This window comes from Onthophagus taurus, chromosome 3 (assembly GCF_036711975.1).
Source record: "Onthophagus taurus isolate NC chromosome 3, IU_Otau_3.0, whole genome shotgun sequence".
Taxonomy (NCBI): domain Eukaryota; kingdom Metazoa; phylum Arthropoda; class Insecta; order Coleoptera; family Scarabaeidae; genus Onthophagus; species Onthophagus taurus.
In genome coordinates this window covers 7,206,428-7,226,651 of record NC_091968.1, presented here as the reverse complement: position 1 = coordinate 7,226,651, position 20,224 = coordinate 7,206,428, and the positions used below count along the sequence as shown (strand labels likewise).

General features: G+C 29.8%; 1 protein-coding gene across 2 annotated transcripts in view; it reads left to right on the top strand.

The window, feature by feature from the left end:
• Positions 1-15,821, top strand: part of LOC111416220 (lachesin-like) — a 71,109-nt gene extending 55,288 nt beyond the window's left edge. The window contains exons 5-9 of one of the 2 annotated variants that reach the window (XM_023048188.2): positions 785-910; positions 1,133-1,271; positions 6,594-6,742; positions 8,062-8,112; positions 15,656-15,821. In XM_023048188.2, coding sequence (XP_022903956.2) covers positions 785-910; positions 1,133-1,271; positions 6,594-6,742; positions 8,062-8,112; positions 15,656-15,771 — 581 coding nt within the window. In that variant the 3' untranslated portion in view covers positions 15,772-15,821. Of the gene's footprint in view, positions 1-781; positions 911-1,132; positions 1,272-6,593; positions 6,743-8,061; positions 8,113-15,655 lie in introns of both variants that reach the window. The other variant, XM_023048187.2, reaches the window with a different exon arrangement.
• Positions 15,822-20,224: the final 4,403 nt, after the last annotated feature.

Below are 20,224 nucleotides of genomic sequence, written 5' to 3'. Positions count from 1 at the left end.
AAATTTTAACTTGTAACACTTCGTCCTTAATGTCATTTTACAACTTTTTAAACTTTAATTTTGTAAAGTAGTAACTAATAATCTGATTTCGACTTTGATATGTGATCTTTTTTAACAAAACAAAAAGAAATATTAAGAAACTTGTTTGTAAAATGGATAAGATGAGAGATGTTAATCTATTTGTAGAGTCTCTGAAGATGTCCAAGGGCCGAAACTGGTTAGATTTAAATTCTATATAAAATACAAACCAGTTTAAAAGTAAAAAATCAAACTCTAGATTATTTTCTTCAAAAATTTTTCCACGAATCGTCATCATTTTGTCTCTAGTTGTAGTGATTAAATTTATGTTACGACTTACAGAAACACCCTGTATAATCGTAAAACATACCAAGCGGCTTCTGTGATAGCTGTCATCAAAATCCCATTTTTCTCAACATTATTGATTTATCGCTTAGTCAAGTGATGCATAACGCGGTCCAATTGTGTTTTAGTTATGTTTTAACCCTATTTAATCTTGTATGATGGATTAATTTCAAACTTATTCCATGTTCATCTAATCAATAATTTTAATTAAATCTTCTGTTAGCTAATTCGTTAGTGTAGTTGGTTTAGCTACTAGTTAAATTATGCTATACGAAGTTATTCCTAGGTCAAACTTTACATATTCTAGTTTAATATTAACTCATATCATTAAGTTGTTTTATAAAAGTTAAATTAGGTCATTTTGACGTAACCCAATTATTTCTTCTTTATTAATACAACTCTTTTTTTGTCATTTCAGTAGATACCTTCTCTGGTAATACATTAAACTTTTGGCGTTTGGATAGAAAACAAATGGGTGCCTACCTGTGCATAGCGAGCAACGAGGTTCCACCGGCAGTTAGCAAAAGAATCTCCCTCTCCGTGAACTGTAAGTCCCCTCAGTTATAGGGAGCTTTGTCCCCTCATCGTACCTTTCTCTTATCCTGCCACCAAGCGTGTGTGCTCGAAGAGTCCGCTCCTATAACTTCCCCAAGATAACAGAGTGAGTGAGAGAGAAAGAAACACCCACCCACTGGCAATAATTATAGAACAACTTCGGGCAGTAGCCGTAACTTACCTGTGTTCTCTTCGTTCCCTCGCGTTTTCGCAGTTGCACCGACGATCAGAGTTCCGAACCAGCTGCTAGGGACGCCGTTGAACACGGACGTTCAGTTGGAGTGTTACGTGGAGGCGTACCCAAATACCATCAACTACTGGATCAGGAATAGGGGCGAGATGCTGTTGAACGGGTAAGAAGATGGTGGATGAGTCGTTTTAGTTGAAAGAAATTCGCCTTTGGGGCATCTTTTTATGTTAGAAAGTCGTTCGTCTCTGAGTCGTTCGTCTCCACCGGCTTAATTCCGTGGAGATTTTCGTTCGGAGGAGGTGTTAAGGAGATGAACGACGGCGCCGTTTTTAACGATTTTTGGAAACCCTCCTTTGTCTTTAGTAATGGCGATAAGTCACGCCCCAAGGATTTTTTTTTCTTACACTCAACGAAAAATTATTCATTTTTGATAAGGTTTTATTAATTTCAAAAAATACCGAAATTTACTTCAAGATTTCGTAATGAGATAAGGATCAATATTTGTGATTGAACGTGTATGTTTTTTAATTATTACACCAGTAAGGTTTTGTTTCAATTAAGGCTGATTTGTTACCAGCTCTAGCTACCGCATCGATCTTCTCACTACCACTTACGCCAGCGTAACCAGGTAGGATTAAGGACAACTTGCAACCAACATCCAGAACCGAAATCACTTTGACGGCAATCAGTTTATTTGCTCCACTCTCACTGACGTTTTTGAGCGTTCAGTATTATTACAGTATTATTAGTATTATATTCAATTTATATGTGGACACATATCTGCCGACTTCAGAGAACTTTTTCTAGCAACTCAAGTTTGCCATTCAGGGAGCAAAGTTTCTGACTGTTGTTCTGCAAAAAAATCCCAACCTAGAAACATACATATGTAAAATTCATCAAATTTTCATATTTTTTTCAATATTGACACATCTGAGTGCAAGATAGCAATAATGTTAAGAATAAAATTTGTTATAACTTTTGTTCTTAAAGCTTTTTTATAACATGCGCCGTTTCCTAAGTGTATTCAATTTTCTTATATTCGTGTTTTTCTCAATATTGACGCATCTGAGAGCAAAAATAAAGTAGAGCAATATTGTTAAGAATAAAATTTGCTACAACTATTGTTGTACAAGTTTTTTATAATATGCTCCGTTTCCCAAATGTTACCATTAACAACTTGAAAAAGCAACAAATCATCTAGTTTTCACATTTTACTATTTTTCTGGATGTTGAAGCATCTAAAAGCAAAAGTGTAAGAGAGCAATATTGTTAACAATATTCGTTTGCTACAACTATTGTTGTACAAGTTTTTTATAATATGCTCCGTTTCCCAAATGTTACCATTAACAACTTGAAAAAGCAACAAATCATCTAGTTTTCACATTTTACTATTTTTCTGGATGTTGAAGCATCTAAAAGCAAAAGTGCAAGAGAGCAATATTGTTAACAATAACATTTGCTACAAATTTTCTTTGAAAGGTTTTTCTGTAATATGCACCGTTTTCCGAATGTTACCATTAACATCTTGAAAAAGCAACAAATTCATCCAGTTTTCATATTTTCCTATTTTTCTGGATGTTGAAGCATCCAAAAGCAAAAGTGCAAGAGAGCAGTAGTGTTAACAATAACATTTGCAATAATTATTGTTCCAAAAGTTTTTTTGTAATATACTCCGTTTCCCGAATGTTACCATTAACAACTTGAAAAAGCAACAAATTCATCCAGTTTTGATATTTTCGTATTTTTCTCGATATTTACGCATCTGAGTGCAAAAGTAAGGCAGAGCAATATTGTTAACAATAACATTTTCAATAACTATTAATCCAAAAGTTTTTTATAATATGCCCCGTTTCCCAAATGTTACCACTAACAATTTTAAAAAGTAACAAATTCATCCAGTTTTCATATTTTCCTACTTTTCTGGATGTTGAAACATCTAAAAGCAAATGTGCAAAAGAGCAATATTGTTAACAATAACATTTACAATAACTATTGTTCTGAAAGTTCTTTTGTAACATGCTACGTTTCCTGAATGTTACCATTAACAACTTGAAAAAGCAACAAATTCATCCAGTTTTCAAATTTTGGTATTTTTCTCGATATTTACGCATCTGAGAGCAAAAATGCAAGAGAGCAATATTGTTAACAATAACACTTGCAATAACTATTGTTCCAAAAGTTTTTTTATAATACGCTCCGTTTCTCGAATGTTACCATTATCAACTTGAAAAATCAACAAATACATCCAGTTTTCATATGTTCCTATTTTTCTGGATGTTGAAATATCTAAAAGCAAAAGTGCAAGAGAGCAATATTGTTAACAATAACATTTGCAATAACTATTGTTCTGAAAGTTCTTTTGTAACATGCTCCGTTTCCTGAATGTTACCATTAACAACTTGAAAAAGCAACAAATTCATCCAGTTTTCAAATGTTGGTATTTTTCTCGATATTTACGCATCTCAGAGCAAAAATGCAAGAGAGCAATATTGTTAACAATAACAATAGTTCCAAAAGTTTTTCTATAATATGCCCCGTTTCCCGAATGTTACCATTAACAGTTTGAAAAAGCAACAAATTCATCCAGTTTTGATGTTTTCGTATTTTTTTCGATATTTACGCATCTGAGAGCAAAAGTAAAGGAGAGCAATATTGTTTACAGTAACATTTGTAATAACTATTGTTGCAAAAGTTTTTTGTAACATGCCCCGTTTCCCGAATGTTACCATTAAGAACTTGAAAAAGCAACAAATTCATCCAGTTTTCATATTTTCTTACTTTTCTGAATGTTGAAACATCTAAAAGCAAAAATGCAAGACAGCAATATTGTTAACAATAACATTTGCAATAACTATTGTTCCAAACATTTTTTTATAATATGCTCCGTTTCCCGAATGTTATCATTAACAACTTGAAAAAGCAACAAATACATCCAGTTTTCGTATGTTCCTATTTTTCTGGATGTTGATGCATCTAAAAGCAAAAGGGCAAGAGAGCAATATTGTTAACAATAACATTTGCAATAACTCTTGTTCCAAAAGTTTTTTTGTAATATACTCCGTTTCCCGAATGTTACCATTAACAACTTAAAACAGCAACAAAGTCATCCAGTTTTGATATTTTCATATTTTTTTCGATATTTACGCATCTGACAGCAAAAGTAATGGAGAGCAATATTGTTAACAATAACATTTGTAATAACTATTGTTCCAAAAGTTTTTTGTAACATGCTCCGTTTCCCGAATGTTACCATTAACAACTTGAAAAAGCAACAAATTCATCCAGTTTTCATATTTTCCTACTTTTCTGGATGTTGAAACATCTAAAAGCAAACGTACAAGAGAGCAATATTGTTAACAATAACATTTGCAATAACTATTGTTCTGAAAGTTCTTTTATAACATGCTTCGTTTCCTGAATGTTACCATTAACAACTTGAAAAAGTAACAAATTCATCCAGTTTTCAAATTTTGATATTTTTCTCGATCTTTACGCATCTGAGAGCAAAAATGCAAGAGAGCAATATTGTTAACAATAACATTTGCAATAACTGTTGTTCCAAATGTTCTTTTATAACATACTCCGTTTTCCGAATGTTACCATTAACAACTTTAAAAAGCAACAAATTCAAACAGTTTTCATATTTTGGTATTTCTTTCGATAGTTACGCATCTGAAAGCAAAACTAAAGGAGAGCAATATTGTTAACAATAACACTTGCAATAACTATTGTTCCAAAAGTTTTTTTATAATACGCTCCGTTTCCCGAATGTTACCATTAACAACTTGAAAAAGCAACAAATTCATCCAGTTTTCAAATTTTGGTATTCTTCTCGATATTTACGCATCTGAGAGCAAAAGTGAAGGAGAGCAATATTGTTTACAGTAACATTTGCAATAACTATTGTTCCAAAAGTTTTTTGTAACATGCCCCGTTTCCCGAATGTTACCATTAAGAACTTGAAAAAGCAACAAATTCATCCAGTTTTCATATTTTCTTACTTTTCTGAATGTTGAAGCATCTAAAAGCAAAAATGCAAGAGAGCAATATTGTTAACAATAACATTTGCAATAACTATTCTTCCAAAAGATTTTTTATAATATACTTCGTTTCCCGAATGTTACCATTAACAACTTGAAAAAGCAACAAATATATCCAGTTTTCATATGTTTCTATTTTTCTCGATATTTACGCATCTGAGAGCAAAAGTAAAGAAGAGCAATATTGTTAACAATAACATTTGCAATAACTATTGTTACAAAAGTTTTTTTGTGTTATGCTCCATTTCCAGAATGTTACCATTAACAACTTGAAAAAGCAACAAATTCATCCAGTTTTCACATTTTCCTACTTTTCTGGATGTTGAAACGTCTAAAAGCAAAAGTGCAAGAGAGCAATATTGTTAACAATAACATTTGCAATAATTATTGTTTCAATAGTTTTTTTGTAACATGCTCCGTTTTCCGAATGTTACTATTAACAACTTGAAAAAGCAATAAATTCATTTAATTTTCATATTTTCCTATTTTTCTAGATGTTGAAGCATCTAAAAGCAAAAGTGCAAGAGAGCAATATTGTTAACAATAACATTTGCGATAACTATTGTTCCAAAAGTTTTTTTGTAATATGCTTTGTTTCCCGAATGTTACCATTAACAACTTGAAAAAACAATGAACTCATAAAATTTCACATTGTGGTATTTTTCTCGATATTTACGCATCTGAGAGCAAAAGTGAAGGAGACCAATATTGTTAAGAATAAAATTTGCTACAACTATTGTTCTAAACGTTTTTTTTGTAATATGCTCTGTAAAGCGCTGGTTACAGTGTAAATCTAATCATGTACTTCACACTTCAGAGATTTCATAGATGAATTGTAGGAGTTTCAGTATATGCTTCTTTAAGCTCGTTTAGAATCTTACATTAGGTTTGTTCGGAGAAGCAGTTGCTGACCGATTCGAAACTTGTTTTAAATGCGCATGCGTGATTTGGTATTGGTTGGAAATCGTTCCAAATTGGATGCTCTACGAACAGTTATTTTTAGATCAAACTGTTTGATCGCTGGGCTACCTGACGGAGAATCCGAATAACTTCGTTGTTTTTAGTTTTTGGTTAGGAAGTTAGGTTACATTACATTATTACATTAGATTATTGTGTAATTTGCAGCTCTGGCAAGAAATTATTCTGACGGTTTGTTTTCAGTTGGAAATCAGTCAGCCAAGTACTACGAACGTATTACGCGATTATAAAAATCACAAATTTGTCTACTGCGAACACTTAAAACCTAATACGCATGCGTAATAGTAAGCAATCAATCAGGAATCGTTCTCCGAACAAACCTATTAAGAATATTAAAAAGATGTGTTTGGGCGAAAAAAAAGTTATCCGGCTCCTCCGCCATTATATTAATAATTGTTATAAAAAAATCTTACCAAATAAAAAAGTTTTCTTTACAACTAATTTTTATCTTTCATTCTTTAATTTAGCAATAAATATGAAATTCGTGAAGAAAAACAAGATTACCGAGTATTTATGTGGTTATTAATAAAATTTTTTTCGGAAGAGGATATAGGAACTTATAATTGCATTTCGACGAATTCGTTGGGAAAAGCGGAAGGGACGTTACGATTATACGGTGAGTTTTTTAAGCTTTTTTAACTTTTTTAACTTTTTCATTTAAAGTTTAGTGGGTATGTTTCGCGGTTGGATTGGATTTCCGTAATTAATATCTACTTGTTACATTTCGAAACTAGTACCGGAACAAAGCGGTACATCGAAACGAAATTTCGTCCCGGTCGGTTTAACAATGGGCTGATTAATATCGGTGAATATCGGGCAAAATATTATTTGTTATGTTGTAAGGTTGATTTGGAACGTACATTTTAATGTAACCGAATATAGCATTCAAATTCGATTAATTTATTTTGAAACGAAAATTTATTCAGGGTTAAAATTTTTTGGGGTAAAGTGTTAATTTTATCGGGGACAAGAACAATAACATCAAATGAAATTGTAAATTTTAATTGTTATAACCCCCGGAACTTTTGACCTGCGAGAGTGTCTCGTTAAAAGTTCTAATGGTCGACCAACTTCGGTTGTGTAATTTCTTTTTTTTATCTCTAACAGAGAACAGATTGCTATTGTACCCCAACTTTTCCTAAATTTCCTATGGGAAATGAACTTATTTCACTCAAAAAACTCCATTTGTTTATCTACACAGGATTAAAAAAAATAATAATGATAAATATGATTTGCTAATTACGTTAAAAGGTTGGTTAAGAGAAAATTTTTAAACTTAACTAAACTTTTAGCTTCTCTCGGCCCCTTCTCGTGCCCAACCCCGGTTTTAATTATCCCATCGTAAAAAAGTTGGTGAGAACCCTATATCGACAAGCTCAACAAGTCGAAAACAGCCGATTGCGGCACAACCTTTGATGTACTTCTCCTCCCATTTTCCTTTTACAACATTTTCTTTTTTAGCCCTTTTACCAAACCTTCAAAAACTTTCTCCTGGATAACTCCTTACGACGTTCGAAGGGATGATTGGAAGCGAATTAAAGTGGCCTTGATTGATGCTGCGGGAAGTTTCCACTAACGATGTTAAAGTTTCTTTGCAGCACGAATTGAGAGACTTTTTGTAATGCTTGAGTTTTTGATACAACAGGTGGTGAAGATTTTCTGATTTAATTTAATAAACTTAAAACACTCGTTTTATTTTTGTGTTGCAACACATTTTTCTTTATTGAACACATTGTGTTTTCAGTTGACTTTGGGTTGTCATTGAAAACAAACAAACCGTAATTTTCTCTCTAATCGTGTTATTCAACGAGACCCACTTAAAGGCTAAGGGCCAAACAGCCGATTTACATAATTGATCGTACCCTCCTTCTACGGTACAACCTCCACGATTACCGGTCCTTTAATTATATGAACCATCGTTGAATTTTGTTCCAGAAATTCGAGTTGAGGATGAAGCTCATGACAATCGAGTTAGTATAGTTGGGGGTAAGTAATTTCTAAATATTCTAAATATTAATAAAAATTGATCATAATACATCACTAAGACTTAATCCATAAACGATTTCGTTCCAACTATTTCGAATTTTTTGTTATAACCCATAAAACCTTAAAATCTCTAAATTAACGTTTTTGGATAAAAGCTTTTTTGTATGCCAAAAACTAAAAATGCTGGGAAAAAATGTTGTTTACGAAAATTGTTTATACTGAACCAACACAATAGTATCCGTAGAAATTTACAATCCAACTATAATTGTTTCAAACAAAGCGGATTAACAACTATTCTGTTTTTATCTGGAAAATTAATAACTCTGGGTAGGACTTATTTTAATAGAAATTCTTTTTAATACATCACACAGACTTAAGTCATAAACAATTTCTTTCCAACATTTTCACATTTTGAGTTATAAATTCCAAACTCCCAGAATCTCTAAATTGTCGTTTTTAGATAAAAATGTTTTATAACTCGAAAACTTAAAGTGCTGGGAGAAAATGTTGTGAATAAAAATTGTTGGTAATGAACCAACATAACATTACCCATAAGCATTTATAATCTAAATATAATCATTACCAACCTAGCGGATTTAAATTCCTGAACGTTTCAAATTTAGCATTTATTAACAACATGGAATTTACTTCAAAATCTAAAAATCTTGGATGGGAATGATATTAATAAAAATTGTTCACAATAAATCATAAAGACTTAATCCACAAACGATTTCGAGTTTTTTGTTATAACCTAAACAATATTGAAATTTCTAAATCAACGTTTTCTGATAAAACTCTTTCTATAACCCGAAACCTAAAAATGGTAGGAAAAAATGTTATGGACGAAAATTGTTTATAATGAACCGACATAACTTTATGCATAAGTGTTTTTAACTCAAATTTGATCATTACCAACCTACCGGATTTAATATCTAAAACATTTAAAATTTAACACATCAAATAACATAATTTATATCTCAAGAATGAAATGTTGTGGATGTGATTAGTGTTAATAAAAATTGTTTATAATTCATCATAAAGCCATAATCTATAAAAAATTTCCTTCCAATATTTTCGCAATTTTAGTTATTCCCCGAATCTAAATTCAATCTAAATTGGATAAAAAAATTCGTAACCCGAAAATTGCAAATGTTAGAAAAAATTGTTATAGATGAAAATTGTTTGTAATGAACCGACTTAATGTTATCCATAAGCGCTTGTAACAAAAATATAATCATTACTAACTTAGTGAATATAATGTCCCAAATAACCAAACTTGGTATGTTTAACAACTATATAGTTTTTATCTCAACAATTAAAAGCTGTTACATGCGAATATTTTTAATAAAGATTGTTCATGATACATCCCGAAAACATAATCCGTAAACAATTTTATTCCAGCTATTTCTGATTTTCAGTTATAACTAATAAAACCTTAATATCTCTAAATTGATGTTTTTGGATAAAAGTTTTTTTGTAAGCCAAAAACTAAAATGCTGGGAAAAAATGTTGTTTACGAAAATTGTTTATATTGAACCTACACAGAGTAGAAATTTACAACCCAACTATAATTATTACAAAAAAGGCGGATTAAATGTTTAAAACATTTCAAAATTAACATGTTTAACGACGATAGCGGATTTAATGTCTGAAACATATAAAATTCAACACATTAAATAACAACATAATTTATATCTCGAGAATTAAAAGTTGTGGGTGTGATTAGTGTTAATAAAAATTGTTTATAATTCATCATAAAGCCATAATCTATAAAGAATTTCCTTTCAATATTTTCGCAATTTTAGTTGTTTCGTTGTTTGAAAACTGCAAATGTTAGAAAAAAATGTTATAGATGAAAATTGTTTGTAATGAACCGACTTAATGTTATCCATAAGCGCTTGTAACAAAAATATAATCATTACTAACTTAGTGAATATAATGTCCCAAATAACCAAACTTGGTATGTTTAACAACTACATAGTTCTTATCTCAACAATTAAAAGCTGTTACATGCGAATGTTTTTAATAAATATTGTTTATGATACATCCCGAAAACATAATCCATAAACAATTTTATTCCAGCTATTTCTGATTTTCAGTTATAACTAATAAAACCTTAATATCTCTAAATTGATGTTTTTGGATAAAAGTTTTTTTATAAGCCAAATACTAAAAATGCTGGGAAAAAATGTTTACGAAAATTGTTTATGTTGAACCAACACAGAGTAGAAATTTACAACCCAACTATAATTATTACAAAAAAGGCGGATGAAATGTTTAAAACATTTCAAAATCAGCACATTTTACGACCATTCAGCTTTTATCTGGGAAATTAATAACTCTAGATAGGACTCATCTTAATAAAAATTCTTTTTAATACATCACAAAGACTTAATCCATAAACAATTTCTTTCCAACATTTTCGCATTTTCAGTTATAAATTCCAAACGTCCAGAATCTCTAAATTGGCGTTTTTAGATAAAGATATTTTATAACTCGAAAACTAAAAGTGCTGGGAAATAATGTTGTGAATGAAAATTGTTGGTAATGAATCAACTTAACATTATCCATAAGCATTTATAACCTAAATATAATTATTTAGCGGATTTAAATTCCTATAGGTTTCAAATTTAGCATTTATTAACAATATGGAATTTATTTCAAAATCTAAACACCTGGGATGGGAATGATATTAATACAAATCGTTCAAAATATATCACAAAGACTTAATCCACAAACGATTTCGTTCCAATTATTTCGAATTTTTTGTTATAATCTAAAAAGTATTGAAATCTCCAAATCAACGTTTTCTGATAAAATTCTTTCTATAACACGAAATCTAAAAATGGTAGGAAAAAATGTTATGGACGAAAATTGTTTATAATGAACCGACATAACATTATGCATAAACATTTTTAACTCAAATTTGATCATTACCAACCTAGCGAATTTAATGTCTGAAACATATAAAATTCAACACATTAAATAACAACATAATTTACATCTCGAGAATTAAAAGTTGTGGATGTGATTAGTGTTAATAAAAATTGTTTATAATTCATCATAAATCCATAATCTATAAAGAATTTCCTTCCAATATTTTCGCAATTTTAGTTATTCCCCGAATCTAAATTCAATCTAAATTGTATAAAACAATTCGTAACCCGAAAACTGCAAATGTTAGAAAAAAATGTTATAGATGAAAATTGTTTGTAATGAACCGACTTAATGTTATCCATAAGCGCTTGTAACAAAAATATAATCATTACTAGCTTAGTGAATATAATATCCCAAATAACCAAACTTGGTATGTTTAACAACTATATAGTTCTTATCTCAACAATTAAAAGCTGTTACATGCGAATGTTTTTAATAAAGATTGTTCATGATACATCCCGAAAACATAATACATAAACAATTTTATTCCAGCTATTTCTGATTTTCAGTTATAACTAATAAAACCTTAATATCTCTAAATTGATGTTTTTGGATAAAAGCTTGTTTGTAAGCCAAAAACTAAAATGCTGGGAAAAAATGTTGTTTACGAAAATTGTTTGTATTGAACCAACACAATATTATCCGTAGAAATTTATAATGGACCTATAATTACTACAAAAAAGGCGGATTAAATGTTTAAAACACTTCAAAATTAGCACGTTTAACGACGATTCAGTTTTTATCTGGGAAATTAATAACTCTGGATAGGACTCATCTTAATAAAAATTCTTTTTAATACATCACAAAGACTTAATCCATAAACAATTTCTGTCCAACATTTTCGCATTTTGAGTTATAAATTCCAAACGTCCAGAATCTCTATATTGGTTTTAGTTTTAAGATAAAAATATTTTATAGTTCGAAAATTGTAAGTGCTGGGAAATGATGTTGTGAATAAAAATTGTTGGGAATGAACCAACATAACATTACCCATAAGCATTTATAACCTAAATATAATCATTACCAACCTAGCGGATTCAAATTCTTAAACGTTTCAAATTTTGCATTTATTAGCAATATCGAATTTATATCAAAACCTAAAAATCTTCGGTGGGAATGATATTAATACAAATTGTTCACAATAAATCATAATGACTTAATCCACAAACGATTTCGTTCCAACTATTTCGAATTTTTTGTTATAACCTAAACAATATTGAAATCTCTAAATCAACGTTTTCTGATAAATCTCTTACTATAACACGAAATCTAAAAATTGTAGGAAAAAATGTTAATGACGAAATTTGTTTATAATGAACCGGCATAACATTATGCATAAGCGTTTTTAACTCAAATTTGATCATTACCAACCTAGCGGATTTAATGTCTGAAACATATAAAATTCAACACATTAAATAACAACATAATTTATATCTCGAGAATTAAAAGTTGTGGGTGTGATTAGTGTTAATAAAAATTGTTTATAATTCATCATAAAGCCATAATCTATGAAGAATTTCCTTCCAATATTTTCGCAATTTTAGTTATTCCCCGAATCTAAATTCAATCTAAATTGTATAAAACAATTCGTAACCCGAAAACTGCAAATGTTAGAAAAAAATGTTATAGATGAAAATTGTTTGTAATTAACCGACTTAATGTTATCCATAAGCGCTTGTAACAAAAATATAATCATTACTAACTTAGTGAATATAATGTCCCAAATAACCAAACTTGGTATGTTTAACAACTATATAGTTCTTATCTCAACAATTAAAAGCTGTTACATGCGAATGTTTTTAATAAAGATTGTTCATGATACATCCCGAAAACATAATCCGTAAACAATTTTATTCCAGCTATTTCTGATTTTCAGTTATAACTAATAAAACCTTAATATCTCTAAATTGATGTTTTTGGATAAAAGTTTTTTTGTAAGCCAAAAACTAAAATGCTGGGAAAAAATGTTGTTTACGAAAATTGTTTATATTGAACCTACACAGAGTAGAAATTTACAACCCAACTATAATTATTACAAAAAAGGCGGATTAAATGTTTAAAACATTTCAAAATTAACATGTTTAACGACGATTCAGTTTTTATCTGGGAAATTAATAACTCTGGATAGGACTTATTTTAATAAAAATTCTTTTTAATACATCACAAAGACTTAATCCATAAACAATTTCTTTCCAACATTTTCGCATTTTTAGTTATAAATTCCAAACGTCCAGAATCTCTAAATTGGCGTTTTTAGATAAAGATATTTTATAACTCGAAAACTAAAAGTGCTGGGAAATAATGTTGTGAATGAAAATTGTTGGTAATGAATCAACTTAACATTATCCATAAGCATTTATAACCTAAATGTAATTATTACCAACCTAGCGGATTTAAATTCCTATAGGTTTCAAATTTAGCATTTATTAACAATATGAAATTTATTTCAAAAACTAAAAACCTGGGATGGGAATGATATTAATACAAATTGTTCAAAATATATCACAAAGACTTAATCCACAAACGATTTCGTTCCAACTATTTCAAATTTTTTGTTATAATCTAAAAAATATTGAAATCTCTAAATCAACGTTTTCTGATAAAATTCTTTCTATAACACGAAATCTAAAAATGGTAGGAAAAAATGTTATGGACGAAAATTGTTTATCATGAACCGACATAACATTATGCATAAGCGTTTTTAACTCAAATTTGATCATTACCAACCTAGCGGATTTAATGTCTGAAACATATAAAATTCAACACATTAAATAACAACAAAATTTATATCTCGAGAATTAAAAGTTGTGGATGTGATTAGTCTTAATAAAAATTGTTTATAATTCAGCATAAAGACATAATCTATAAAGAATTTCTTTCCAATATTTTCGCAATTTTAGTTATTCCCCTAATCTAAATTCAATCTAAATTGTATAAAACAATTCGTAACCCGAAAACTGCAAATATAAGAAAAAAATGTTATAGATGAAAATTGTTTGTAATGAACCGACTTAATATTATCCATAAGCGCTTGTAACAAAAATATAATCATTACTAACTTAGTGAATATAATGTCCCAAATAACCAAATTTGGTATGTTTAACAACTATATAGTTCTTATCTCAACAATTAAAAGCTGTTACATGCGAATGTTTTTAATAAAGATTGTTTATGATACATCCCGAAAACATAATCCATAAGCAATTTTATTCCAGCTAATTCTGATTTTCAGTTATAACTAATAAAACCTTAATATCTCTAAATTGATGTTTTTGGATAAAAGCTTGTTTGTAAGCCAAATACTAAAAATGCTGGGAAAAAATGTTTACGAAAATTGTTTATATTGAAAACACAGAGTAGAAATTTACAACCCAACTATAATTATTACAGAAAAGACGGAAGAAATGTTTAAAACATTTCAAAATCAGCACATTTTACGACCATTCAGCTTTTATCTGGGAAATTAATAACTCTGGATAGAACTCATCTTAATAAAAATCCTTTTTAATACATCACAAAGACATAATCAATAAACAATTTCTTTCCAACATTTTCGCATTTTCAGTTATAAATTCCAAACGCCCAGAATCTCTAAATTGGTGTTTTTAGACAAAAATGTTTTATAACTCGAAAACTTAAAGTGCTGGGAAAAAATGTTGTGAATAAAAATTGATGGTAATGAACCAACGTAACATTACCCATAAGCATTTATTACCTAAATATAATCATTACCAACCTAGCGGATTTAAATTCCTAAACGTTTTAAATTTAGCATTTATGAACAATACGGAATTTATTTCAAAAACTAAAAACTTTTGATGAGAATGATATTAATAAAAATTGTTCACAATATATCACAAAGACTTAATCCACAAACGATTTCATTCCAACATTTTCGCATTTTCAGTTATAAATTCCAAACGCCCAGAATCTCTATATTTCCGTTTTTAGACAAAAATGCTTTATAACTCGAAAACTTAAACTGCTGGGAAAAAATTTTGCGAATAAAAATTGATGGGAATGAATCAACATAACATTACCCATAAGCATTTATAACCCAAATATAATCATTACCAACCTAGCGGATTTAAATTCCTAAACGTTTCAAATTTAGCATTTATTAACAACATGGAATTTATTTCAAAAACTAAAAATCTTGGATGGGAATGATATTAATAAAAATTGTTCATAATACATCACAAAGACTTAATCCATACACGATTTTATTCCGTTCACTTCGTTTTCTTAGAAAAGCTTCTTTGTATTTAAATGTGTCATAAATAAGCGATATAGCTACAAAATTGTGTTTAGGAGTGATTTGTTAACCACTTCTCTAAACCGGGAATGTTATTTCAGTATGATAGGCACTTCTGTCGACTTGCAAACTTGAAGACAACTGACTGCGAGCGTTTATCTCTGCGTTTGTGGTGTTTCCGGCTTTGCTCAAGGCCGTAAACTACCCGTGTTCGTAGTGATAAGATAATATTTACCCTTTACATGTGCACACAGTTGGCTTCAGCTAGTTGTAATTCTAACGGTTCCATTAAATAAATATAAATTAAACCAAAACATTTCAAAATCATTTTATAACAAATTTCTCTTTTAGGTTTAACAGAATCAACTCGAGGACAAAAACCATATCGATCATCATCATCAGTTAATTCGCCTCAATCAAGACTTTTTTGTTGGTTTTTATTTAATTTTTTATACTTTATAAGGTGACAAATTAGTTTTTAAGTCAAATTTGAATAAAAAAATCGATTTTTGTCAATTTTTTGATTGTATAACTGTGATAATTTGTTTAAAACTGGGATTTTGGGGGGATTCTTACACACGTTCGATGTTGTTCAAGGCTGTAAATATAAGAAAAGAAGTCGTTGTGGAGCCGTTTTTAACACTAACGTAAAACGTGTAAGGTTTTTGTATAAAAAAAACTGTTTTGAGTTGAGACTGAGCTTAGATGAGAGAAATAGTGCCAAAGAAATGAGTAAGGAAAAATAAAAATGCACAAAAAAAATTAAAAAAATAAAAATAATATTAAAAAAAAAATTGTTAAACAATAAGTGTTGTATAAAAATGAATCATATTAGATTGGTCGCACATTTTCGAGTTGAATCAATAAATCCGCTGATCCAAACCGACCCTAAGCGTTTTATTTCGTAACTTATTTCCGGACTTTGGGGGGGATGGTGGGTGGTGAAAAATAGACGATGGGCGAAGGGTTGCCAAATTTATGACTGGAGCCGCTTATTTGTAAATGCATTTTTCATCCAAACTGCCACCCCGATCATCCGTTTTATAAATCAATGTCACCCACGAAGAAGGAACGGGAGAAATAAGAGGTAAGTTTTTCTTTGTACAAAATCGATTCTACTCTCGAAAATTATGATATTAATTGAGAACTAAAAGTTTACTTTTCCAATGTATTTTTAAAGAACGATTTAGAAAATAGAAACAGAGGCGAAGTTGAAACCAAGCTGTAAATTTCAAAACGTTAACTACGCGAATTCACGTTTTGCTACGAAGCTTTTAGAAACAATGTAACGGAACGAGGAAAATCGTGGCGGAGTAGTTGTACATAGCAGTTCGATGTAGTGCTGTTCTAGGAAAACTTTTAACGAATATTTCAACGAGAAACGCTTCAACAATCCCGAAATATAACAATAAGGTGTTGAAGGGGTTGTTAAATTTAAGATGTTAAGTTTAAAAATTTATTTTTTTATAAAGTGAATTTGTGCGACATATCTTCTCTAAGTAGATATTGAAAGAAAAATAAGAAATGATACGTCGAGGTTGAAAGGAGGGTGGAATAAGGCAAACAGGTGTCTGGTGTAAGGTAAGTGTTCGGAATCCTTTTTGTCAGCAGGCTTTGTAGACCGAGCCATCTTTATTGACTTTACGTTGAAAGACTCTTTTTCTAGCCAAACAGAATTTCCGGATTTCATATTGTAGGTACATAAATAAGAAATCTTTAAGGATGAAGAAGGGAATGAAGTTGCAAATATCAAAACAGTTTATATTCTTAGTTATGTCTTCAACGCATCCTGTCTTTATTGATTTTTTATTTCCATGTAATTCATTGCACAACTTTATTGACATTATCTGTTTTTTTAGAAGATCGACTTAGGAAATAAAATTTGATTAAACATTGGAATGTTTGTACTCGTAGCTTTTGTGGTGTCGCAACTTGAATAAAGCCGAGGTCACTTGTGACCGACGCGCTACATCGATACCAATCTAAAAGTGGTCTTTATCAAAACGAGTTTATGAGATGAAGACTTGACTATGCCCAAGTCGCTTGCGATCGACAAGCTGGTAGCAGTACAATTAATATTATATCACTGAAATCGAAAAGCACATAGTAACGCCACGGCTTAACCCTTTGAGTATTAGTGGTTATCGCCGGTAAGTCCAGTTCCTACCACGTATAAAGTGCAACGATATAAGCCATCAGTTGTGGAAATTTTGTGACAGAATTAAAACGCTATCAAAATACACTCAGTAAAGGCCTTTGGAATCAATTTTAGCAAAATATGCAATCCCCCCATTCCAGGGGGATAATGGTACTTAACAGTACCGTTAAGCATTAAAATATATTTTAGTGATGTTGCAGTATACAAAACCTTTTATTGCTAATATAAAAATAATACATTTTTTATTACGTTAGAAAATAAGTAACACTTGCTTAGCTAAATCACATTATGATATTCAGAAAAACAGATCTTTCTTTCATTACAACATAAATAAATATTGCACGCAGTACATTTTGAGAGGAGTCTAGCTTTGGCAGAACAATTTTCACAAGTTCCTCTTTCTTTTGAACTTGCGTTACGACACTTTCGTGAACGCAGTAAATTCGTATATTTATTAATCAGACCTGTAGCTACAAAATGACGAAAATCTGATAGAACATTGAGAAAAAACATATTGAGCAAAAACTTACATTTTTGTATAAACTAAAAGTGTCAAAAAAGATGCTAATTTAAAAATTCCTGGAAGCCGAATTTATTGAAATTAAGGAATGAGACTTGTTCTAAATTAAAGCTCAAAGCTTTCTCTTTAAAATTATGTATAATAATTGTTGGGTTGGATTGGAAAAATATTGAGAGAAAAAATGTTGAAACAAAACTTACATTTTCCTATAACCTAAGTGTCAAAAAAGATGCTAATTTAAAAATTCCTGAAAGCCGTATTTATTGAAATTAAGCAATGAGACTTGTTCTAAATTAAAGCTGAAAGCTTTCTCTTTAAAATGATGTATAATAATTGTTGGGTTGGATTGGAAAAATATTAAGAAAAAAAATGTTGAAACAAAACGTACATTTTCCTATAACCTAAAAGTGTCAAAAAAGATGCTAATTTAAAAATTCCTGGAAGCCGTATTTATTGAAATTAAGGAATGAGACTTGTTCTAAATTAAAGCTCAAAGATTTCTCTTTAAAATGATATATAATCATTATTGGGTAGGAGTGGAAAAATATTAAGAAAAAAAATATTGAAACAAAACTTACATTTTCCTATAACCTAAAAGTGTCAAAGAAGATGCTAATTTAAAAATTCCTGGAAGCCGTATTTATTGAAATTAAGGAATGAGACTTGTTCTAAATTAAAGCTCGAAGCTTTCTCTTTAAAATGATGTATAATAATTGTTGGGTTGGATTGGAAAAATATTGAGAAAAAGAATGTTGAAACAAAACTTACATTTTCGAATAACCTAAACATGTTAAAAAAAGATGCTAATTTCAAAATTCCTGGAAGCTGTATTTATTGAAATTGAAAAATGAGACTTATCGTAAATTAAAGCGCAAAGCTTTCTCTTTAAAATGATGTATAATAATTGTTGGGTTGGATTGGAAAAGTATTGAGAAAAAAAATGTTGAAACAAAACTTATATTTTCGAATAACCTAAACGTGTCAAAAAAAGATGCTAATTTAAAAATTCCTGGAAGCCGTATTTATTGAAATTAAGGAATGAGACTTGTTCTAAATTAAAGCTCGAAGCTTTCTCTTTAAAATAATGTATAATAATTGTTGGGTTGGGTTGGATTGGAAAAATATTAAGAAAGAAAATGTTGAAACAAAACTTACATTTTCGTATAACCTAAAAGTGTCAAAAAAGATGCTAATTAAAAAATCCTGGAAGCCGTATTTATTGAAATTAAGGAATCAGACTTGTTCTACATTAAAGCTCAAAGCTTTCTCTTTAAAATGATGTATAATAATTGTTGGGTTGGATTGGAAAAATATTGAGAAAAAAAAAGTTGAAACGAAACTTCCATTTTCGTATAACCTAAAAGTGTCAAAAAAATGCTAATTTCAAAATTCCTGGAAACCGTATTTATTGAAATTAAGGAATCAGACTTGTTCTAAATTAAAGCTCAAAGCTTTCTCTGTAAAATGATGTATAATAACTGTTATACACTGAGGGAAATTATTCTTGACTCTCAAGAAAAATTGACTCTTGAATGTATTTCTTATAAACAAGTATAAGATACTCTTAAAACAAAAATATTTTTTTGTTTTAAGAATAGAAATATTATCGAATGAAGTATGTCATATTCTTAGCATCGAAGAATATCAATTTTTTGCATCAAAACATCCATTCTTGCGTCAATAATTTATAACACTCAAATGAAGAATTATACAAGATTGTTGTTACATGAATAAGTTTTTCTAAAAAGAATGATACATTATTCTTGACTTAAGAAATCTATTCTCGATACGAAAATGGGATTGTGACGTAACACTAAGATAGTCTTTACAAGATTATTGATTTAATTTTACTAAGAATTCGTATTCTTGAGAATCAAGAATATTTGTATACTTGCTTTGAGAATATGTGGTTTTTCTTCACTCAACAAAATGATCTTCTTGTGGATATATAAGAATATGATAAGCTTGAGCCAAGAGTAATAATCTTCCTTCAAGAATATATTTCTCTCTGTGAACTGTTACACTTAGCACAATTGTCACATGTCCACTTAAAATTAGCTCTAGATCTCAGTAATCACTGGCGGGTTAACCCAAACATGCAATAGCAAAGCAACTATCGCAGACAAAATACTTCACAAAATCTCCGTCGTTACATTTAGTATTACAACATTTGCAAGCAGGCATTACGGTCTTAAATGAGAGAAAATTAGACAAAAATACAAAAAAGAGAAAAAAAAGAAAA